The sequence below is a fragment of the Oncorhynchus gorbuscha genome, linkage group LG07, assembly GCF_021184085.1.
Source record: "Oncorhynchus gorbuscha isolate QuinsamMale2020 ecotype Even-year linkage group LG07, OgorEven_v1.0, whole genome shotgun sequence".
NCBI classification, from domain to species: Eukaryota; Metazoa; Chordata; class Actinopteri; order Salmoniformes; family Salmonidae; genus Oncorhynchus; species Oncorhynchus gorbuscha.
Window position 1 is genome coordinate 41,995,695 of NC_060179.1, and position 24,796 is coordinate 42,020,490.

At 41.7% G+C, this 24,796-nt stretch overlaps 2 protein-coding genes across 3 annotated transcripts in view; one reads left to right on the plus strand and one right to left on the minus strand.

The window, feature by feature from the left end:
- LOC124039876 (oxysterol-binding protein-related protein 7-like) overlaps positions 1-2,285 on the plus strand; it is a 22,745-nt gene extending 20,460 nt beyond the window's left edge. Inside the window, exons 19-21 of the mRNA XM_046356382.1 lie at positions 57-183; positions 356-478; positions 625-2,285. Coding sequence (XP_046212338.1) covers positions 57-183; positions 356-478; positions 625-733 — 359 coding nt within the window. The 3' untranslated portion in view covers positions 734-2,285. The remainder of the gene's footprint in view (positions 1-56; positions 184-355; positions 479-624) is intronic.
- Positions 2,242-23,775, minus strand: LOC124039877 (eomesodermin-like). 2 transcript variants are annotated; one of them, XM_046356384.1, is made up of 6 exons: positions 22,912-23,775; positions 12,699-12,853; positions 11,866-11,987; positions 7,153-7,311; positions 6,782-6,843; positions 2,242-6,449 (listed from the first exon to the last, which is right to left on the minus strand). In XM_046356384.1, the coding sequence occupies exons 1-6, from the start codon at positions 23,457-23,459 to the stop codon at positions 5,657-5,659; spliced, it is 1,839 nt and encodes a 612-aa protein (XP_046212340.1). In that variant the 5' UTR covers positions 23,460-23,775; the 3' UTR covers positions 2,242-5,656. The 2 variants fall into 2 exon arrangements, with proteins under 2 accessions (XP_046212340.1, XP_046212339.1); XM_046356383.1 differs by having other exon boundaries at positions 2,242-6,482.
- Positions 23,776-24,796: the final 1,021 nt, after the last annotated feature.

Genomic DNA, 24,796 nt, shown 5'->3' on the forward strand with positions numbered 1-24,796 from the left:
GTGGTTACAGTAGCTTATTATTGTAGCTCACCTCATTGGCTTCTTTCACTGTGCAGATCCCCAGCCCAAGGACTACTACCTGTATTACGGCTTTTCCAACTTCGCACTGGAGCTGAACGAGCTCACCCCAGGCTTGAAGCCTCTTCTGCCCCCCACAGACTCACGCCTTCGCCCTGACCAGAGGTGAGTGGTGCCTCAATGGGCCGTGGAGGGCTCGATTATTATGAAACAATTTTACAAATCATGTTTTTATATTGATAAGGGCCTTACATTTTTGAACCAGGAAAAATTCAGGGCCTTACTTGTTGATACGATGTGATAGGTTTGATGAATTGGAGGTTTTTCTTTTCCTCAGGATGCTGGAGGATGGGAGGGTGGATGATTGTGATAAGTTTAAAGAAGAAGTGGAGGACATGCAGAGGGAGCGGAGGAAACAACTGGCCAAGAAAGGACAAGAGCACAAGCCACGCTTCTTCAAGTAAGTCCCTGCTCTTTTAGTCTTCAGTGATACTGAAGCAATAACAATCAGTGTGTCATCTTATATCTAGGATAATACTTGGCCAAGCCCTAACTTCAAGGTATGCTTTCAGTAATTGACATTTTCTGTTCATTTTCCATATTCAGGAAAGCCGTGGATTCCTCTGGGAGGGATGTGTGGCTGACCAACGGAACCTATTGGAAATTCAGAGAGAACCCTGGGTTTGCTAACACAAACAACCTGGAACTATGGTGAAGAAACGCACTGGGGCCATTTGGTGGCCTGCGAGAATCAAATGACAAAATGACCCAAGTCTGTATTGAAACCCAGAGGATACGTGGTGGGAATTGATGAAGGCTTGGATGAACTGTCCTGAGAAGCCCACCTTCTATCATCACCATCTTATATGCACTCCCAAGACAAAGAAAACTTCCAGGAAAGTCTGGAAACTACTTGAATCCACTGAACAGTCAACAGTGAACAGTCAAGTTGAAAATAGTTCCCAGAATCCCCTGAAAGTGTAGCATCACCTGAGAAGGATAAAGAGAGACTTTGTTAATTTTTCTAATGCATTTCTACTGGTACTTGTATTGTCCATTGCAATGTAGTTACGATCATTCCCTATTGTTTGTGTACATTTATGTTCCTCTATCAAGATGCATTTTCTGTCCAGAGCAGTGTTTCCCAACTCCTGTACTCGAATACCCCCAAAATACACATTTCTGTTGTAGCCCTGGACAAGCACACCTGACTCAACTTGTCAACTAATCAACAAAGCCCTCAATGAGTTGAATCAGATGAGTTAGTCCGGGGCAACAACAAAAATGTGTGCTGTTGGGGGGTACTGGAGGACTCGAGTTGAGAAACACTATCTAGAGCAGGGGTATTCAACTCTTGCCCTACGAAGTCCGGAGCTAGCTGGTTTTCTGTTCTACCTGATCATTAATTGCAACCACTTAGTGTGTCAGGTCTAAATCAGTACCTGATTAGAGGGGATCAATGAAAACAATCAGTGGGACTGGCTTCGCGGTTCAGAGTTTGAGTTTGAGCGGCCTCGAGGGGTGGAAGTGTGAGGTTCATTTGCTCAGGTCAAAAAAACATTTACTGTGGACTAATATTCATAGATTGTATATTTTGAAATGTGTATTTTATACTCTCTGGGCTGAATCCTAACTAGATGTTTGTCTTTCATCACTCAACACTTTCACATACATCTCCCAAAGAAATCTATGCATGATTCTTAGTTATGTGAGTGGATTTTAAGTTAAGATACGACCCTTTATGAATTATTGTTGAATCATATTTATTTCAGTGGCACTAGTGTATTAAATATCTCTCTTTTACAAGAGTTAATTTTAGTAAGTCAAACAATTTGACATGGGAATATAACCTATAACTTGTCATCTAGCTTGCATAAATTGTGCTTTTGATTTGTGATTTTAGTTAACACTAATAATGCTATTGTGATTATTAAAGATATTTCTCATGAAAGAGGTTACCAAGTCGAAACTGGTTGAGTGGGAACTGAATGTACTGTACTCATCAGAATTAATCTGCTTTATGGTACCTTTGATAATGGTGAATTATGAGTATAATCAAATTATGATCAAACTAGACTTAATATCAACATGTGTAATATACAGTACAATGGATATATGGCTATTATTCAATAGTTTGTATTTACATTCAATGAGATACCAAACCAAACAGTTGTGATTTAAGATAGTTAAACTTTAATTCATGAATAAAAAACAACAGTACAATACACACGTAAGCCACCTTTAATAAATAACATTTTTTCCCCCTCTGTTTTCTGCCATTCAAGTCTTTTTTTTACATTAGAATAAATCAAACACAACATTTTGCATTTCTCTACAGCATTCCTGAATCATCTGAGTCTGTATCCCTTTCCAGCCTCCTCGGACCGATTGAGTTAATGATGATTTATACACCTCTATAAAACATGAGGATAATTCATCTCACAGAATGGAAGGTGCCCTACTCCAAGACCAAACAGTGCACATTAAACACAAAGGAAGATGATTCACTATCCAATGTTGGATGGAGAATTTGACCTTTCAAGTCTACACCTTGTTCTCTAAGCCTTTTAAAGTCATCATTACTTCTGTAGACAATGGCAATCCCAGGGGACTACATTTCCCATTCACAGGTTTATTCTGATATTGGGGACATGAACGTTAGAGGATGGAAAATAATCATTGGTTATGGAGTGTTTACGGAAGATTTCTATTGTCACGAGTTGGGTTTGTTTTGCTCATTGTAAGGAGTAAGATTACCACTAGGTGGCAGTCCTGAGGAGTCCACACCACGCATACAGAATTCTCCCAACAGAGACACTCACGAGCTGTCATGTTAGTGCAGGTTCAGTGCCAGTGTAACATACAAAAAGATACAGAGTAAAATGTCAGCACATTTCCATAGCATTTGATAAAACCAACGTTTTTAATTGCTCTTGCCATATTGAACACCTTATAAATAATTGCACTTAAATAACGTGAAATAAATCTCCACCTCTTATCAAATAAGATATATTAAGAAACCTCGTCCTTTTTTCATTTGAACTGCTTAATGGTAAAACCAAAATGTTCAGGAAGCAATATAATATTTCTGTACAGTGTCCAGCATAAGATTCTGCATAAGAAAACATCTTGCTTGACTTTTCAAGTTCCAGTTTATTCCCTTTCCCTATTTAAAAACATGAAGTCAGTCCAATGTCCTGTGCGAGACCTTTACTGTGCTGCAGCATTATTCCATTATGATGGTGTCACAGTAGTCAAGATTAGTTCCGTTTAGGGATGTCTTTCTGTTTACAAACATACTTAATATAGAGTTCTGCAATACTACAGACCTGATTGTCTTTTCCATCCTATCGCTCCAGTTTTTGTCAGAGAATCCCTGATTAGCCTGACACAAATGGCAGAATTTCCTTTTGAAAGTTGGCACCTATAAGTCATGAATGAATAATATAAAAACACTTTGATGAGGTCAACAAAATGAACATCTAGTATACTGTATATGTATGTTTTTTTTAAATACAATTATATCTTACATGAAGTATATTCAATCTTAGCCAGCAGTGTTGACTATAGACACACAGACCTCTATTATTTTTAAAATTTGAAAGTGGATGTGTTTGTCACCTTCCAGTGAGTGGTTGACTGTGTTTATGAGTCATGTTTTCATGGTTGGCCTGTCACTCACTAAATGCTAATTATACCATGTCTGTCCTCTGTGCATCATATACTGTAATCATATACTTTAGCTACAGAAGTGTGATAAATAATGAGGTCTTGCCTTGATTACATTCCTGTCTCTTTTCTGATGGGCTTGCAATTGGAGCACACAAACCCAGCAATACGTGGTTTAAGACCACCACTATCCCAGGGTCCTCTGAGTGAGTGGCTGACTGTCACCCAATAGTTGTCTGTGGTCATTAGCACCTTGTGAAGGCCAGGGCTCTGATCAGCTCAGACTGGAGGCTCTCTCTCTCTCTATATATATATATATAGATCTCGTCACCTTGCCAGGAAGCTGCGCCTTTGTCACGACATGATGAACCTAACGTCTGGGGGTGGACATGGTCTGTCAGGTCACCCTAACCAAGCCTGGGAGTGACAATACATAGTCTACATGTACCCTGTCTGTTTGGCTCTCTCTTAGCCCTAGGATACATATTTGCCTGGTATCGGGGTGGGTGGAAATGGAGAAGCAACAGAGGGCATGAAATCCAATAAATAAATACAAATACTACCCTATATTACTATTACCCTGTGTAGGCCATATAATGGGCTTTTGGCATTATGATTGTGTCTGTGTGTTTGTGTGTGTCATTATCAGCTCTCTGTTAGTAGGATTTCCAGTGTGTGTTGTCCGAGTGGCCCCCGTTTTAATGCAGTTATTGATTGTGGTCTTTATTTGTGTGGTGACGGGGACACTCTCAGATTGATTTAAATCACACAGAGGGCGACCTCTGTTACAGCGAAACCGTCAAAAACTTTGACCCTGTAATACCGAACGCAGCTCCCTGAAATGGTCTGGGATGGAAGCCTGAGAGTAAATTCAACCAATGATTTAGGTTCCCTTTGTGCGCTTACAAATTCAAATGAATCACTATTGTAGTTGCCTCCAGAGTGTCTGTGAGATATGTTGAATTCCATTGTGTTGTGAGTCTTTCAGAGTGGCGACTCCTTATCGGCTGCTAAGGCCAATAGTTCTAAATGACAGACGTGCTGTAGGCTTCAGAAGACCAGAGGAAGACTGGCCCGTCGGGCTTGAGGCTGATTAGCGTTGCCACTTCAGGGCTAAGGTCCCCCTCACCTCTCGCCTGTGTGCTCAACCCTCAGCTTGCAGTTTTTCACTGCTGTCACAAGGGGGAGTTGCAATCTCCTCAGACAGTAGAGGGAGGATAAATCAGAAATTATTCAACTATGTTATTAACATGCAACCAGTCTTGTACATTGGGGCATGTAATTGTGATCATATACTAAAAGAGTTGGGAGAATAGAGAAATGTCTGTGCGTGAGCATGTGTGTGTGAGAGAGAAAGTGTGTGGGCGATTGTGTAAGTGTGTGTGTGTGACGTGGGAAGACCGGACAGTCCCTGCAGGGGTCTGTCAGCAGGTGTGCAGACGTCTTATTTTCTAATCCCCAAACGTTAGAAAGACTTAAGTCACAGGTCTGCGTGTCGTTGTGTCTACGTGTCTCTAGGGCAGTGTCAGTGGCCCCAGTCAAATCGCCTTGGCTCTTTGGCCCTCACACACTTTGACAGTCACCTTCAAAGTGTTAGTGTCTGACCTCAAAGGGTCCTTGTTCTGAAACACGTAGCCAACACACAAAGAGAGGGTCTTATGAGTAGAGTAGCCACACGTTTGGGCTATAGAGAGGTCTACTCTATTTGTAAAGTAGGTATATATATATATATATATATATATATATATATATATATATATATGTGTGTGTGAAAATAGCTGAGGTACAAGATATCTGGCTTGTCTTCACCCTTTGTTGTTGGACTTCCGTAGCCAATTGAGCTCCAGTCCAGCGCCATTACATGACTTCATTGGACAGGCAGAGACACACGGCCATGTGGGAGATACTAAAGCACAAAGAGGATCGGGTAGGACACTAGGAGAGGGTATTTACGTGGTGGGTGGGGGGCTCAGTGGGTGTAAAAGCCGTAGTAGCCGGCGTCACTACTGCTGTCCTTTTCACAGACCTCCGCACTGCGGGTGGGTGGCGAGTTCTCCGTGCTAGAGGCGTAGGGCGACACTCGCGGTTTCTTGCTCTCCACCCCACTCTCGAACAGGCCGGAGTCGGCCGAGTCCACTGATTTGACCGAGGGGGGTTCCAGCCAGGGGTCCTCTCCCCCCACCTCCTTGGACTTGTCCTGTGGGGGTGGGGGGCGGAGCGGCTCTAGAAGGGACGGGGGGTGGAGCCTGGCATGACCTGAAGAGGAGGAGTTGGTAGAGGACACGGGCCTGAACCAGCCTAGACTGGGGCCGGCTTTACTGGGGTGGGGGTGGTTAAGGTACTGAGGGGAGGGTCGGCTGGTGGTCCAGGCTGCTGAGGAGGCTCCCGAGACGGATACGCTGGCAGAGGCGAAGGGGCTGTCCCCGTAGTAGCCCAGCGCGTGGTGGGCCGACGTCTGCAGGGGAAAGGGCTTGTAGAAGCTGTTGTTAGCAAAGTCACTCTCGTAGGTGTTGAAGTCCAGCTGGTTGGAGGTGACACTCTGCTGGGGGGAAAGGTACCAGCGGCTGTGGGGGCTGGCTGAAGGGTCTTTGGACTGCTGGCCCATGGCAGCCATGTGCTCCCGGCTGTAGAATCGGCTCTGGGGCAGCGGGTTCATGTACTGGTCCGTCAGGTACCCCTGTGTGTAGCAGGTCCCCGCCAAAAACTGCTGGCCCTCGGTGGGGGACGGGGTGAGGCGGTCCGTGTCAGGCGGTGCATACAGCCTAGGCAGGGGAGGTGTTACTTCCTGGCAAAACCTAAGCCAAAAATATCTCTCAATCAACTAAAAGGCTTCTAACGCCTACTCATATCAACACATCTTTGTGAGATAGAAATACATAGGCCTACTAGTGTTAGCAATTTTACATGATATATTAGATGGAGATAGCTCGTGTTGATACGGTTGGACTGAGTAGGTGTGTGAGCACTGTGCCTCAGCGCCTGCTTGTATAGACATAGAGCAGCTTTAAACATTCTCATTCAAGACTAGAGGCCCCTCTGGAGAGCAGGGTTTTGTTTTCTCTTTATTAATTCAGTTATTTTCTGGCATACTCACGTGTCATAACTGTCCCGGAAACCTTTAGCAAAGGGGTTATGGTCTATTTTCAGCTGAGTGATCTGTGTAAGAAATAGCAGGAGACAGGATGGGAGAGGGGGCAAGGATAGGACAGACAGATCGTTGGAGAGAGAGTGTGAGAGCGTAGATGCATTAGAAACAGAGAGAGAGAGGGAGAGAGAGAGATCACTGACTGCATGAAATAATTAATGAGGGTTACACACAGTTTCTTTTCTTATCATGGGAAAGTCTTCTGCTTTGGCACCTTTGTGCGAGTATACTTCTATTCCTAATTAAGTTATAATTGTCTATGATACGCTATGGAAAAGGGCACGCCCAATGAGCTGTTGAGGTCAGGCGAGGTGACTCACGTCTGCATTTTGATAGGCTGTGACAGCGATGAATTGGTTCTCCGGAAAGATGAAGGTCTGGGCCTTGGTGGTGAGGAAGGGGTCCTCAGAACCATCGTCCTTCACCTCAATGATGTGCAGCCGCGGCTGGTACTTATGGAGTGACTGCAGCACGATCATCTAGGAGGGAACAGCACTGTAGAGTTAGTTATAGAAGAGCATTACAACCATCATAGCCTTAGGAAGTAGTGGGGGTGCTGCGGTATTTTTCGCTGTGGGAGGGAAGGGGGGATGCTGAGAATTTTGGGTCAAAGGGGGAGGGGGGCGGCGCTGAAAAAAGTGTTATCCGCGCTACAGATGGCTATATCGGTCTGCTAATACAGGACTAGTAAAGGCCCAGTGCACTACATTTGTGAGAACATACATACACACACACACACAGCGCATTCAGAAAGTATTCAGAAAGTATTCAGACCCCTTCACTTTTTCCACATTTTTTCCCCACAATACGTTACAGCCTTATTCTAAAATTGATTAAATAATTATTTTCCCTCATTGATCTACACACAATACCCCATAATGACAAAGGAAAAGCAGGTTTTTATAAATGTTTGCTAAATTCTAAAAATTACAAACAGAAATACCTTATTTCCATAAGTATTCAGACCCTTTGCTATGAGACTCGAAATTGGGCTCAGGTGCATCCTGTTTCTATCGATCATCCTTGAGATGTTTCTACAACTTGATTGGAGTCCACCTGTAGTAAATTCAATTGATTGGACATAATTTGGAAAGGGCCACACCTACCTATATAAGTTCCCACAGTTGCATGTCAGAGCAAAAACCAAGCCATGAGGTAGAAAGAATTGTCCAGCTCCGAGACAGGATTGTAATTGAGGCACAGATCTGGGGAAAGGTACCAAAAGATTTCTGCAGCATGGAAGGTCCTCAAGAACACAGTGGCCTCCATAATTCTTAAATTGAAGAAGTTTGGAATCACCAATACTCTTCCTAGAACTGGCTGCCTGGCCATACTGAACAATCGGGGGGAGGCGGACCTTGGTCAGGGAGGTGACCAAGAACCCGATGGTCAGAATTCCTCTGTGGCGATGGGAGAAACTTCCATAAGGACAACCATCTCTGCAGCACTCCATCAATCAGGCCTTTTTGGTAGAGTGACCAGATGGAAACCACTCCTCGCTAAAAAGGCACATGACAGCCCACTTATAATTTGCCAAAAGGCACCAAGATTCTCTGGTCTGATGAAACCAAGATTGAATTATTTTTCCTGAATGCCAAGTGTCACATCTAGAGGAAACCTGGCACCATCCCTACAGTGAAGCATGGTGGTGGCAGCATCATGCTGTGGGGATGTTTCAAGGGCAGGGACTGGGAGGCTAATCAGGATCGAAGCAAAGATGAACGGCACAAAGTACAGAGAGATCCTTGATGAAAAACTGTTCCAGAGCGCTCAGGACCTCCGACTGTGGCGAAGGGTCACCTTCCAACAGGACAACAACCCTAAGCACACAGCCATGACAATGCAGGAGTGGCTTCGGGACAAGTCTCTGAATTTCCTTGAGTGGCCCAGTCAGAGCCCGGACTTCAACACATTTGAACATCTCTGGAGAGACCTAAAAATATCTGTGCAGCAACGCTCCCCATCGAACCTGACAGAGTTTGAGAGGATCTGCACAGAAGAAAGGGGGAAACTCCCAAAATACAGGTGTGCCAAGCTTGTAGCGTCATGCCCAAGAAGACTTGAGGCTGTAATTGCTGCCAAAGGTGCTTCAACAAAAGTACTGAGTACAGAGTCTGAATACTTATGTCAATGTGGGGGCTGGTGCCAGGTTTCCTTCAGATGTGACGCTTGGCATTCAGGCTAAAGAGTTCCATCTTGGTTTCATCAGACCAGAGCATCTTGTTTCTCATGGTCTGAGAGTCTTTAGGTGCCTTTTGGCAAATTCCAAGTGGGCTGGCATGTACCTTTTACTGAGGAGTGACTTCCATACGGCCAGTCAACCATAAAGGGCTGATTAGTGGAGTGCTGCAGAGATGATTGTCCTTCTGGAAGGTTCTCCTATCTTCACAGAGGAACTCTGGAGCTCTTTCAGAGTGACCATCGGGTTCCTGGTCACCTCCCTGAACAAGGCCCTTCTTCCCTGATGGCACAGTTTGGCTGGGTGGCCAGCTCTAGGAAGAGTCTTGGTGGTTCCAAACTTCTTCCATTTAAGTATGATGGATCTCTACGGTCAATTCCTTCGACCTCATGGCTTGGTTTTTGCTCTGACATGCACTGCAATCAAGTTGTAGAAACATCTCAAGGATGATCAATGGAAACAGGATGCACCTCAGCTCAATTTCGAGTTTCACAGAATTGGTTCTGAAGTACTTATGTAAATACGGTATATGTTTTTATTTTTAATACATTTGCTAAAATGTAAAAAAAAACTGTTTTTGCTTTGTCATTTTGTGGTATTGTGTGTAGATTGCTGACAATAATTGTTTTCTAAATCCATTTTACAACAAGGCTGTAACGAAACAAAATGTGGAAAAAGTTAAGTGGTCTGAATACTTTCCGAAAGCACTGTGTATATATATATATATATATATATATATAGAGGTCAACCGATTAATCAGCATGGCCGATTAATTAGGGCCGATTTCAAGTTTTCATAACAATTGGTAATCGGCATTTTTGGACGCCGATTATGGGCGATTACATTGCACTCCACGAGGAGACTGCGTGGCAGGCTTGACCACCTGTAACGCGAGTGCAGCAAGGAGCCGAGGTAAGTTGCTAGCTAGCAAGCATTAAACTTATCTTATAAAAACAATACATCTTAACATAATCACTTGTTAACTACACGTGGTTGATGATATTACTTGTCTAAGTAGCTTGTCCTGCAAATAATCAATGTGGTACCTGTTAATTTATCATCGAATTACAGCTTACTTCGCCAAACGGGTGATGATTTAACAAGCGCATTTGCGAAAAAAAGCACTGTCATTGCACCAATGTCCCTAACCATAAAGAGCAATGCTTTTCTTAAAATAAAATCAATACACAAGTATATATTTTTTAAACCTGCATATTTAGTTAAAAGAAATTCATGTTAGCAGGCAATATTAACTAGGGAAATTGTGTCACTTCTCTTCCGTTCTGTGCAAGCAGAGTCAGGGTATATGCAGCAGTTTGGGCCGCCTGGCTCATTGCAACTGTGTGAAGACCATTTCTTCCTAACAAAGACTTGCCTGAATTTTAGCCAGCAAAATTTAGACTTATGGATACCACCCGTTCGATTAAATACGGAACGGTTCCGTATTTCACTGAAAGAATAAACGCTTTGTTTGCGAAATGATAGTTTCCGGATTTCACCATATTAATGACCTAAGGCTCGTATTTCTGTGTGTTTATTATATTGTAATTATGTCTATGATTTGATATTTGATAGAGCAGTCTGACAGAGGTGGTAGGCAGCAGCAGGCTCGTAAGAAATTCAATCAAACAGCACTTTCCTGCGTTTGCCAGCAGCTCTTCGCAATGCTTGAAGCACAGCACTCTTTATGACTTCAAGCCTATCAACTCCCGAGATTAGGCTGGCAATACTATAGTGCCTATAAGAACATCCAATAGTCAAAGGTATATGAAATACAAATGGTATAGAGAGAAATAGTCTTATAATTCCTATAATAACTACAACCTAAAACTTCTTAACTGGGAATATTGAAGACTCATGTTAAAAGGAACCACCAGCTTTCATATGTTCTCCTTTTCTAAGCAAGGAACTTAAACGTTAACTTTTTTACATGGCACATATTGCACTTTTACTTTCTTCTCAAACACTGTGTTTTTGCATTATTTAAACCAAATTGAAAATTTTTCATTATATATTTGAGACTAAATAGATTTTTATTTATGTATTTTTTATATTAAGTTAAAATAAAAGTGTTCATTCAGTACTGTTGTAATTGTCATTATTACAAATATATATATATAAAATAAAAATAGTCTGATTAATCGGCAGCAGTTTTTTTTTTGGTGTATCGGTATCGGCGTTGAAAAATCATAATCGGCCGACCTCACATTATATACATATATTTTTCATTATTTTTCTGGGGGGGGGTGTCATGCCTTGGTCATTGTATTTTGTGTTTTTGTTATATGTTTGGGTAGGCCAGGGTGTGACATGGGTTTATATGTTGTATTCGTATTGGGGTTTGTATTATTTGGGATTGCGGCTGATTAGGGGTGTGTCTAGTTAGGCTTGGCTGCCTGAGGCGATTCTCAATCAGAGGCAGGTGCTTGTTGTTGTCTCTGATTGAGAACCGTATTTAGACAGCCTGACTTTCGCTGTGTATTTTGTGGGTGTTTGTTCCTGTCTCTGTGTAGTGTTCACCAGATAGGCTGTAATAGGTTTCACGTTCCGTTTGTTGTTTTTGTATTTATTCAGTTATTTCATGTACCGCGATTATCTTCATTTAAGTCATGAGTAACCTACACACTGCATTTCGGTCTGACTCTCTTCTTACAACAGACAAACGACCATGAAATACGCACCCCTACTATGACGACCATGAAATACGATCAAAAGCACCATCAATAGAAAATCTAATTTAGATAAATATTCAAACTACTGAACAAACACACAAACAGCAAAAAAGCAACAACATAAAACATTAGGATTTTATGACATATTTAAATGACTTTCTGAGCATACTGTATTCTGCTACCTGTGCAACGTTGTTGGAGCTGCCCTTGTTATTGGTGAGCTTGAGCTTGCCAAATGACACCTCCTGCCTCATCCAGTGAGCCCCTGTGTTGGGAGAGTCTGGGTGCATATACATCCTGTTCCCTATGGGAAGAAAGAGTTAATAACAACGTTAATGAAGCCTTCCTGAGCCCTTTATAAGTCTAAATAAGTCTATATAAATGCTTCACAAATCATTTACAAGCAAATGCCCTACTACACAATCACAGCTCCAGTTAACATGGGCACAACAACATTCTAACCCGCCACCACATAATCGTTAGCTACCATGGCAATGTTACCACAACTACCTCTACACTGTAATAAGTCCGGTGCCACACAGCCACCATACCTGCTATGACACAAGTTGACCTATTTCGATGACTGCAGTGCTGTGTGGTAGTTCAAATTGATGCTCTAACTCTCAAGGCTCCTCTGGAGGAGTATTGGGGATTCACTGATTGTACCACTGTATGTCATTGATTGGAGCTGTATGGATGACAGAGAGTGGGGTGTGGAAATATTATAAACTGGGCGGATCGAGCTCTGAATAGTGATTGGCTGAAAGCCGTGGTTTATCAGACCGTATACCACGGGTGTGACAAAACCTTACTTTGAACTGTTCTAATTATGTGTAGTAACCAGTTTATAATAGCTATAAGGCCCCTCGGGGGTTTGTGGTATACAGCCAACAGTGAAGCGCTGTATGCAGTCACACCGCGTTGCGTCTATCTTAAGAACAGCCCTTAGCAGTGGTATATTGTTTATATACCACAACCCCTCTGGCCTTATTGCTTAATTATAATACAATCATACCTGGCATGTTGCCCTCTGCTTTGCCACACTGGACCCACTTGCCTCCCTGGTACCTCCAGTGGTGCTGGTCAGCCAGGACCACGTCCACATACACATTGTAGTGGGCTGACGGGTCCAGAACGCTGATGTTGAAACTCAGGAAGGGGAACATCCTCCTAGAGTAGAAGAGAGATCATGGTCAGATGAGAGAAGAGGGAGTTATAGTTGGTTAAAATACAACAAAAGAGGGGCCTCCCTGGTGGCGCAGTGGTTAAGGGCGCTGTACTGCAGCGCCAGCTGTGCCATCAGAGATTCTGGGTTCGCGCCCAAGCTCTGTCGTAACCGGCCGCGACCGGGAGGTCCGTGGGGCGACGCACAATTGGCCTAGCGTCGTCCGGGTTAGGGAGGGTTTGGTAGGTAGGGATGTCCTTGTCTCATCGCGCACCAGCGACTCCTGTGGCGGGCCGAGCGCAGTGCGAGCTAACCAAGGTTGCCAGGTGCACGGTGTTTCCTCAGACACATTGGTGCGGCTGGCTTCCGGGTTGGATGCGCGCTGTGTTAAGAAGCAGTGCGGCTTGGTTGGGTTGTGTATCGGAGGACGCATGACTTTCAACCTTCGTCTCTCCCGAGCCCGTACGGGAGTTGTAGCGATGACATAAGATAGTAGCTACAAAAGCAATTGGATACCACGAAATTGGGGAGAAAAAGGGGTCAAATTAAAAATAAATTAAATATACAACAAAAGAGATGTACTGTAAGGGCAAGATTTAATTGAGAGGTAAATACCACTAAAAAATGCATTTCTTGGTATTTGTTTTATTGGTCCACTGTTGATACAGTCAAAAAGACAGTTGAATAACGAAACAAATAGCAAAATATAGTTTGAGTGGAATTATTCCATTAAGAAACACAAATATGATACAGTATTGCTCTTTCTAATAACCTTATAATGTTTGGTGTACACGTTTTACCCCTATTATTTCAATGTGGATATACACAGTACAAACAATTGGAATTAAAATACACAAACATTTCTTGACTTGACAGCTTTTACAACACTACCATCAGAATGACTAAATCTACTTCGAGCTACAAATTGTACTACAATCTGAACCAACCCCAAGGCATCTTTGTCAGAAACAACATTGAGCAAGATAGAGAGGGGATTTCTTTTTAAAAGCTCTGTGTGTGTTTCTTCTGTGTGAGGTCAGATGGCTGAGGGGCAGAGCGGGGTGATAGGAGAGGGGGGGCAGGGTGTTGTAGTGGAGGTGAATATTTAATATGGCTGTTAATAAAAGATGGGCCAGAAAGCAGCGTCTGATTGCTGGAGCTTTACTTGGTGAACTGATTTGATCACCGGGGCAGTCACTGAGGAGGTAACGGGGAGGTCAGCCTGTCCCAAGGCAATACAGTGGGGAAATGGAGGGTAAAGTTTGTCCAAAAACAGGAAAAACACACTCATACATACATAATGTACTGTAAAACACACACACACACACACACACACAAGGCTACCGGGACAGCATGGCACAACACAACCACAGGATTACTTTCTGTCGGCGTGGATTAACAGTCTCTAAGCCTGTGTACATTTTATAACCCCTTGCCCTTTGTCGCCCTGGCATATACACTATACATATCAGTTTACACTAGGCTGTATATGCCTTCATTATGATACAGCAAGTTGCGGCTGTTTGAGATGAGCACAGGGTAATTGATGTTGCTTTGCTTTTGGCCTGCTGTTTTGATACTTCATAGTACCTGAGGCTATAGCTGTACAGCACTTCCAACGCAACACATAGACCGAGATAGTGGGCCTCTAGTGAAGGTAGATACTTGATCAGATAAGGCTGTGCCCACTCCTTAGTGGTTCAAAAAGCTGCGCTAAAAACACACTTCCTTTCCAGATACTCTCACCACCACCACCAACTAGCCAACTCAGGAAATTACTATTATGGTGAGAACCTGAATGCAATTTCTGCTACGATATTCATCATTAATACTGAAGGTGCTTACGTTTTAGAGGGTTATTTGTTGGTTGACTACTATGGTGAGAATATGAAGGCAATTTCTGCTATAATATTCCGAATTAATACTGAAGGCACTTACTTTTTATAGGGTTATATGTAGGTTGCTTTAAATGAAACCATGGTAACGTATGTAATGCTACAATACTATAGCAGAGATTGAGAGAGAGCTACTCTCTGCCTCTTACACTGACAGCCCTGTCTACCTCGGTATGACAGAAGGGGCATTACCTTTTCCACTTAGCCAGCTCATTTAAATTCAGTCTGCTCGACCCTCAAGCTTTTTCAGCATTTAGCAGTGTAAAACAAGTGAGGTGTACAAAGAGACATTTCTTTTGGGGGCAAATGTTTGTTTGTGTGTGTGTGTGGGGGGGAGGCAGAGGGCATCCACTCTGGAGGGTAACTCCTACTCCAATTGGGTGTGTGTGCATGGCATATGTGTGTATCTCACAGATTTCAATACCACAGTCAATTAGTCAAGGCAAACTGTACTCTGCTGAGACAGCGTTAACCTCTCCTCTTCAATGACAGACATTAGGGAACCCAAAGGATCTGTGCCAGAATACTATATAATAAATTAAAATGTATTCAGAAAACAGACCACTTTAGGTTGTGACATTGTTATAAAATCTGTTTGGTTTGTGTTTGTTCTGCATGCTTTTATGTGACAAGATGGAAGAGGCTGTCATATCTGTACGAGGAAATGTGCCATTGACAAAACCCACACGAGACCTTACACGCATCATACCATATGGTAAGACAAAATACAATTGGGTGATGATATTTTTTCCTTTTACAGTAAATCTCCACACTGTTGGATATGAATATGTCTACCTGAATCATGGGCAGTCCAGTGCAACAATCAATCTCAAATCTCTGTGAAACCCAAGTATTGTGGCAGCTCCTTAGCTGCTAGGACATAACAGGTGATAGGTTTCTCCTTCCATGGCTGTGTTTAATATAAGTGAAAACAGACACTGGCACTGTTTGAGTCATGAGTGGAACCCCATTACCCTAAAACAGAAAACAAGAACACTGATAGCTGACATTTTCCTTCACTGATATTGTCAGACTTATTTAAACTGAGGCCTTTTATAGGAAATCAGAACATGTCGAGAGGAAACCAAAAGGCGAGCCACAGAGATGTGGGGGAGGTTCAGGGGTTTTCATTATTGATTATGCAGGATGAGATCTGGAAACTTCTTGGGCTGAGTCTGAAAGGCAGAGAGCCTGACTGAGAGTGGGCAGCCACAGACTGGTCTAAGCCATGCCATGATTCCATGTCTATTGACTCCTACTTTACTGTCTGTGTGCCACAGGTAGTACCTGTTCTAACTAAATCAGCATATTTAAGTCAAATACTTGCCAGACAGCCAATCATTCAACATGTGGGTGTAGTTGGGAAAAACAAAGCTCAATGACAAACAAACATCGGCTGGGGTTAGAGAGAAAGAGAAAGGGGGTAGCCCTGGGGATTTGAAGCAGAAGCCGGTGAGTGACTGCATATTCACAGGGGAGAAGACTTTTCTGCTTGAGTGCACCCACTGATTCAACAGGACAGGAGTTCAGGTCCAGTTTATGTCACCACACATGTACACTTGATCATCTGTGATGAGAACATGCCAGTCTACAGCTGCTGCTGGACACAAGGAGAGTATCACACTATTTATAGGCACCTATTCTCTATCCAATGGATCGAGGTACAGTACAGAGAACCTTTGTGTAGACAGAAGACCGAACAGCAGCTCAGGAATATAGTCAGATGATGTTATTTGATAACACCATGAAGATATGATTGATAATGTACTGTTTGCATTGGACTTTAGATATTGGCTGGACAGTAATTAAAATACACAGAATATATTCAAACAACATATTTTTGCTGAAAGCATGAATTTTAGGAATGCACGATATATCTGTGAACATATCGGAATCGATGTCTAGTTTAACGCCCAATGTGCAAAACCGATGTCAAAACTGACGTGCATATATAATGAAGGAACATGACGTAAAGACACCACATAAAATTTGGCGCTATACTTGCAACACACAACATTCCTAAACTAGCCCACAATGTCTGCTGTCTGGATCGAGTCAGGAAACAAGTAAACACCGGCCACGAACGATGTGTTTACAATACCGTGTTGGTAATTAAGCATAATGTGTTCAACCGCAACTTCCGGGGTAGATAGCTTTAGCTTGGTACCTAGCTAGCATCAATACAACCAGCCTGAAAACAATGACCAGTAGAAACTGCAGTCATGTTCATTATTCTTAGCAATGATTTAGGAATCCTTGTGAGTAAGTATTCGCTAAGTTGCCACTTGTTGTTCGCCTATTGAAATTGAAATTATGTCATACTTTATTTTGAAGGCTAACCTTAAAGTCCACTATTGTGGCTAATCCTTATTGTGGCTAGCTTTACAGATGGGTCCGACCACCATTAGTCAAATAAGAACTGTCTTTAAAAATTAGGGTAATTTTAGATGATGACACCTAGCCTTATAGTTAGCTAGCTAACTATAGCTATCGAAACAGATGTCGTTTTTCTATGTTTTTGGGGAAGAACATTGTTTGCATCCATGAGCTAGCTAGCTTTTTTTTTAAATGGCCAGCACTGTAGGTGTGCGAGACAACTTTACCAGCATCATAGCAAACATATCGATGACTCATTGTGACATATGAAATACGAGTGATAGTGTAATCAATGTGTAATAACTACGTAATTTTTTTTATGAACGTGTTAAATTATTATGTGATGTGCAGTCACATTCAAGTCCTGATTGGTCAACAAGCTTACTTGACACGTCAAATAGTGTTATTTCACACACCAAATAGTGTTAAATAGTATATTTATAGACATGCAAAGACCCAAATGGCATTCCATAGAAGTCCTGGTTGAGAATGAAATGACTCAACAAATGGACAACGAAACAGCACAGCAAGTATGTGAAAGAAATAGGTTTTGATGATGTTTTACTGGTAATGGGGACATACGTAAATGCCAACAAAATAACTTTTTGGTCAGTGTGGTGTGTGAGTGTGTGTAACCTTTATTTAACTATGCAAGTCAGTTGACGGACTACCCCGGCCAAACCTGGACGACGCTGGGCCAATTGTGCGCTGCCCTATGGGACTCCCAATCACGGTCGGATGTGATACAGCACGGATTCAAACCAGGGACTGTAGTGACGCCTCTTGCACTGAGATGCAGTGCCTTAGACCGCTGCGTCCATGTGTTGCGTCCATGTGTGTTTGTGTAACTGTAGTAGAATGCTTAAAAGGCTGCTAGAATTGTAAATATTGGATATCGGTATCAGTTTTGTTTTGGCAAGGAAAATATTGGATATCGGTATCGGCCAAAAATGTCATATCGGTGCATCACTAATGAACTTCAAATCAAAGGTTTCTATGAGTGGGTGCCACCATACATGCCGGGCTCTACGGCAACGCAGACTTTTTTTAAATATATTTTTTTACAAGTAGCATGTGTGCGCCTAAGTTTAAAAATGGAGTCACACACAAAGAAATTTGTGCTCCTAAACTATTTTACTACAGTGTGAGTCACACTGTAGAGGCCTGACATGCTCCCCATTCTCGACATCTTTCAAGAGGCGATGAGAACCTAAACATCAGAGCATATAGGAAGTACTTGGGTTAGATCCTTCTGAAAAGTTGGTATTAGAGGTTTCTGCAAGACACTGCATACTTTATGTATGCACACACCAACATCTGTACAGGATGTGACAAGTTGTTTAAAAAGTCTAAGACATCAAAACCTTGAAATAGTCCCTACTTCTGCTTCACTGGAGAGAGAGAGAGGTGGAGCATATATGCATTACCCAGACACAGACTAGGTTGCACTTGATGTTGACAGACACTGATTGCTATATCTCTACAAACGCTTATGTGCATTTTTATTTAACCCCAGTTTTCAGAAACACAGCTACAGCTACAGTAAATAAACCTAAAAGCCTAAAACGTCCAACACTTTCTGCTACAGTGTCAATGGCCAACATAGTATTACTCCATGAACTTGAATAGTAAAAAAATGTATTACAAACATTGGATTTATATAGTACTTTTATAGGACCAAAGACACTTAAAACCAATCAACAAAAACTCTACTTTATCCTTTGAAGAGTGTTCATTACTTGTTTATTTATAAATGGGTTATAAACAGTCAAAACACAATGGTTTAATTACATTGTGATTGATTGATCCTAGTTACAATGTTGAATGTTTAAATGTTTTTTTGGAACATATTAAGTGAGAAATATATACTTGATGTGTTTCTCACAACATTACCGAGATTCATTGAACCAGAGAGACAGAGATGTATTTTTCTCTGAGCAGGTTACCATGATTCCCGTGAGTCTCAGGTTAGGGCAGAACTCTTCCTCTGAAATGGGCTGCCTACACTGTAAGAACTTACTCAATCATATCTCCGTCCAAGAAAACATCTTGCTATAGATCAATAACAGTTAGAGATGTCATCCAATTATAGAGTATTCAAAATTTGAATACTACAACAATCCAAAAAGCACACAACATAATGCTCATGTCTTCTTTGACAAGAGATGTTTCTGAAACCTAACAATGGCTGAATGCAGTGGTTGCTAAAAATGCATGTCTTGGTTAAAACCTCTTGAGTGTAGGGGGCAGTATTTTGATGATTGGATGAAAAACATACCCAAATGAAACAGACTATTTCTCAGGCCAAGAATCTAGAATATGCATATAATTGTCAGATTAGGATAGAAAACACTCTAAAGTTTCCAAAACTGTCAAAATATTGTCTGTGAGTATAATAGAACTGATATTGCAGGCGAAAACCTGAGGAAAATCCAAAGAAAATCCAAAGAGGAAGTTCCTTCTATTTTGAAAGCTCCCTGGGCCATTGCATCCCTTCCCTCCATTTAAAGGGATATTCATTTTCCTATGGCTTCCACATGGTGTGAACAGTCTTTAGACATAGTTTCAGGCTTTTATACTGAAAAATGAGCGAGAAAGATCACATCACGTCAGTGGATGGCTGGGTGCCAGCAGCGTTTTGCATGCGTGAGCAGCTTGGAGGAGACATTTTCTCTCTCTCTCCTATTGAAGAAGCTACAGTTGAAATATTATCAATTATTTATTGTAAAAACAACCTGAAGATTTATTATAAAAAACGTTTGACATGTTTCTACGAACTTTACGGATACTATTTGGAATTTTCGTCTGCCCCGTCGTGACTGCTCGAGCCTGTGGATTTCTGAACATAACGCGCCAAACAAATGGAGGTATTTTGGATATAAAAATAATCTTTATGGAACAAAAGGAACATTTATTGTGTAACCGGGAGTCTCGTGAGTGCAAACATCCGAAGATCATCAAAGTTAAGCGATTCATTTTATTGCTTTTCTGACTTTCGTGACCAATCTACTTTGCTGCCAGCTGTTTGTAATGTTTTGTCTGCTGAGAGAGATGCCATTACATAAACGCTTGGATAGCTTTCGCAGAAAAGCTTTTTTGAAATCTGACACGCCAGGTGGATTAACAACAAGCTAAGCTATGTTTTGCTATATTGCACTTGTGATTTCATGAAAATTAAATATTTTTAGTAATTTAATTTGAATTTGATGCGCTGCAACCCAGCGGATGTTGACGAAAATGATCCAGCTAAAAGGATGGGTGCGCCAAGAAGTTTTAAATACCAATCATGTTGAACCAGCACCTAACATAATCTCCTCAGTTATGTTTCTATCAGCAATCTAAGTACATGGTGGACCACTATCACAATCAGTAGCAACCTCTCACCAACAGGTATGGTTCCATTTCCACTGCCATGAGTCAAAGAGTCAGTGGTGGTGGAGATGGCTGGTCCAAGCCCATGTTAAATTAATTGGTCTTGTCTTACAGGAACACTTGAAAAGAGCAGGAGAACCCTTGCCCCTGCTGCATGCCTAGGGATTGCTGCACATTTCAAAAGGCCAGACTTGTTCTTCTGAGGGAATGGGATCCTCACTCCCTATACTCTTAACTGTACCAGAGAAGAGGTGTGAGTGAAGAAAGAGGAAAAAAAGCTTGCCTTCCTTCCTGGACTTCAAAAGGTGCCTAGCACCACTGCTCTGTGTATGGCCATCTGAAGCCTCGCTGGTGCCTGCTCTGCCCTTCACCCCATACCCCTCTCTCTCCCTTTCTTGCGTGCACTTGCGTGCTCTCTCTATGTCTCTCTCTCTACAGTATGTCTCTCTATGTGTCTCTCCATGTCTCTCTCTCTACAGTATGTCTCTCTGAGTCTCTCTATATGAGTCTCTGAGTCTCTCTGTCTCTATGAGTCTCTCTCTGAGTCTCTCTGTCTCTTTATGAGTCTCTCTCTCTGAGTCTCTGAGTCTCTGTCTCTCTCTGGGTCTCTGTCTCTTTATGAGTCTCTCTCTGTCTCTCTCTGAGTCTCTATGTCTCTCTCTCTCTGTGTCTCTCTCTGTCTCTCTCTCACCCTTTCACTTCCATTGGAAGTGAGTAGCATTAGAGAACCCAATGGTTCCAATACTTTTCTTTCACTATCAGTGGAAAATTATATCATGAGAGTAGCTATTTGGTGGTAAGTCTGTTTACACATAATGTATTTCAATTCAATGTGCATGTGATCATTAATATCATGATTATGTAGGGATGTATGTTGCCTGTGCCTCTGTGTTTGCGTGTGTGTGTGTGTGTGTGTGAAGGGGGGTGGCGGGGGGCACGGCAATATGTGTATTTTAAGATATGCATTAATTACTTTAATTATAAGAGCCGAGATGACCATGACCAGACTGTCATTTTCCACAGGGTTATCTGCCAGGAGAGGTTATATCAAAAACTGACAAACGCACACACAGACACAGACAGAGGCAAGCACCAATATACTGTAGGCCTACACAATCATCAGAGTAATGATTCGAGTAGAGAGATTAATGCGATTGACAGAACCTGAACCAACTGTCATTGATTTAAACCATTACAGAGAAGTGGGAGTGTTCTTTTAATTTGGAATAAGGTTTTATTTTCATATTTACCATTGTAGCAGCACAAAATTGCATTTGAAACCAATAGGAAAATGGTTCAATTAGAGACGGCGGATTATGCCAGCGTGGTGATACACTCGGCATGCACTTCAGGGAGTCAGGCTGAAGTATCATAATGTTTTCCAGCAACAATATTTCCATGATATTGTGGCTAGTATTTATGCTCCTCATCATAGCACATTGGACTCAAACCAGCGCATGAGAACTTGGATTGCTTTGCCTAAAATGTTCATGATAAGTTGCACAAGTTAAATCAGTTAGAACATATAATTGTAAAAAAATATGCAAAGGAAAACTAGAAAAATATGTGAGAAGCTCACAATGTTGGAGTTTATTTCAAGTTAACCTTAAATAGCATGCAGATTTCATGATGGGCAAAAAGCAACAACTAAAATAGCCAGCTAGTTTAACATGTGAATGATTATGTTTTGTGCATCATATGAATTAATATCGAATAAACAAGCCTGAATATTTTTGAGCACTTTGTTTGTCTGTAGCGGGTCAATAGTCTCATGCCGTGTCTGGATTCATTCTTATAAGAGCGTCTGCTAAATGACTTAAATGTAAATGTTATAGGCCCAATTCATTTTCGTGTGACATACTCGGCTTTGGCAGTTTGGCACACACTGATATGGCTAACATTATGTAGCCTACACATACAATGTTTAGGAATGAGTTTGAGGAAAACATGAGCAATGCACCAAGGAACAACTTTCCCTGAACTTTCTCACCAATGATTAGCTCACATGTTCTCATGCCTTGAGACCTGTCAAAAACGTTTTAGCGCGATTGACCTAGGCCTACATTACCTATGGAAGGAACTAACACATTTTGCTGGTTGAATTCATGTTGTTTCCACCTCATTTCCACCAAAAACAATACGTGTGACGATGTTGTATCAACATAGAAAACTGATTGGATTTGAAAAAAATCATCAAAGGGATTTGATTATTATTATTTTTTTAACCAACGTTTAGCTTAAATCCATTGTCATGGTGTCATGTTGAATTCACGTTAGTTGACAACTCAACCAAAAAAATACATTTGGAACTGACGTCTGTGCCCAGTTTATTGTCATTTGGTGTCTACATCAGATGCTATAGGCTTATAATAAACAGGCAATAACGTTTCCTTCTGAGGGAATTTGCTTTTTTTACTCACCGTCCCTGTTTCGTTATGATCATTTCCGTTTGGTATTTGTGGAACTTCGCCCACAGAGGATAGTTGTTGAGGAGAGCCTGCGTCTTCCCGCACACCTGTAGCCCAGGTAATGGGTAGAGCGGAGTGCGAGGGTACCCGTGTTGAAAGGGTGCGGAATAACTCTCTGAAGAGGCAGGGTAAACTTCTTTGCTAGTTGTCGAGAAACCTTCGCCTCCCGTCGGTAAATAAGTCTGTCCCATTCCGTTTCTAGTTGGCGACCTGACACTGCTGAAGTGGCAGCTATTGAGGGGAGTTGGTGAGTAAAACCTCCCGGGTTGTGCTCCGAAACCTGCCACAGTTTGGTCTGCGTGGTATGGCAGTACCAACCCGTCTTGTCCGTTTTGAATTGCGTCTTGGTAATATAACCTGGTGTCTTGAATTCCCATTTTGAACTCCGCTAAATCCTTGCTGCGTTGAAGGTGATTGTTGATATCGGTGTCTTTTCCGAAAGTTTGCGTATCAGTCCCATTCAACATACTGAGATAAAGATTGGGACCTATGCCGCCCATGTGCAGCCCCAGTCTCAATGTATGCGCAATGTCATAGGTTCACCGTGCCCCTTTTGTTTCAAGTCGAGTGGAATGAAAGCGCGTTTAACGATTTTGAGATAAAGGCACACAAATCAACATTTCGTCCACCTACCGTTTTTTGTTCACCCAATAACTAAATAATACGTTCTAAAGTTCATAGAACAATAGGTCTATCGACTCCTGGAAAACGCACCCTCAATTTCAATATATCAAGAAATAGGCAATATTTTTAGTAAAAGTCACGGGTTAATGATTTTATCGTTAACCTTCGGAAATAATTGACTTGTCTTTTTTCCAAGAGCCTACCAGTGTCTCAAACACATGCCCTGCTTCCTAACCTATGATATATACATTTAGCGATTGGTAATTGGCTGGAGGTGGGTCTGATGCCGAAGCTGGACGTGATAGGCTTGAATTTCGCAAAGACCCTCCCCATTTCCCAAGGACTTGCTCGTGCGGCTCATATAGTCTAAATAAGCAGACAACACGATAAACAATTGTCAAACTATTAAACTCTCTGAAACGGTTGTGAGTGCAACGTTTTCTCACTTTAGGATACTTAATGTCAATAACACATTTTAGGAAATATAAAGTCCATTGATTACTGGAATTGCATGTGATCAAAATAAACTCAATATTTTATTGTAGTGGCAGATGCAGGTAGGCAACGATAAAATCATTAACCCGTTATAATGAACATTATAATAATAACAACATCAACAATATTATTATGATTACTTAGTAGTAACCCACTATAATGCTACTGTACTAGGCCTAATAGCCTAATGATAAATGAGTCATTTTGAATACAGCATACAGAGAAATGAAACAGATAATAAACATATACATACATATAGGCATATTGTTCATCAGATGTAAATTATTCCTATAGCTTGATAACATAGTCATACCCTAACTGTTGTGAGCCTATTCTTCGATAGCCTATTCTTCTCTGATTTTGGCCCACAATATTTTGCCCTTTTGTTTTAAAAACGAACAAACAAACAAAAACAAGTTAATGGTTAGTCTTTCGTTTAATCGTAACCTTAAGATATAAACGCATGCACATTTCTGGGCTTCATTTTGTCATAATTCAAATGTTGAAATACCAACCATTTACAACGCATTGGTTAACTGAGACAGTGTGCACTGATGTGCGCAACACGTTCTGTACCACACTGACACCAGACTGTGATTAATATACTCTCAACCCGTCTCTGACTTTAAACCAACTTTCTTACCTCAGCCTACATGCAACATTTGAATTAAACGCAATTTTTTTTCAATGTTTTAGTCATCATCAGAGGGAGGGTTAA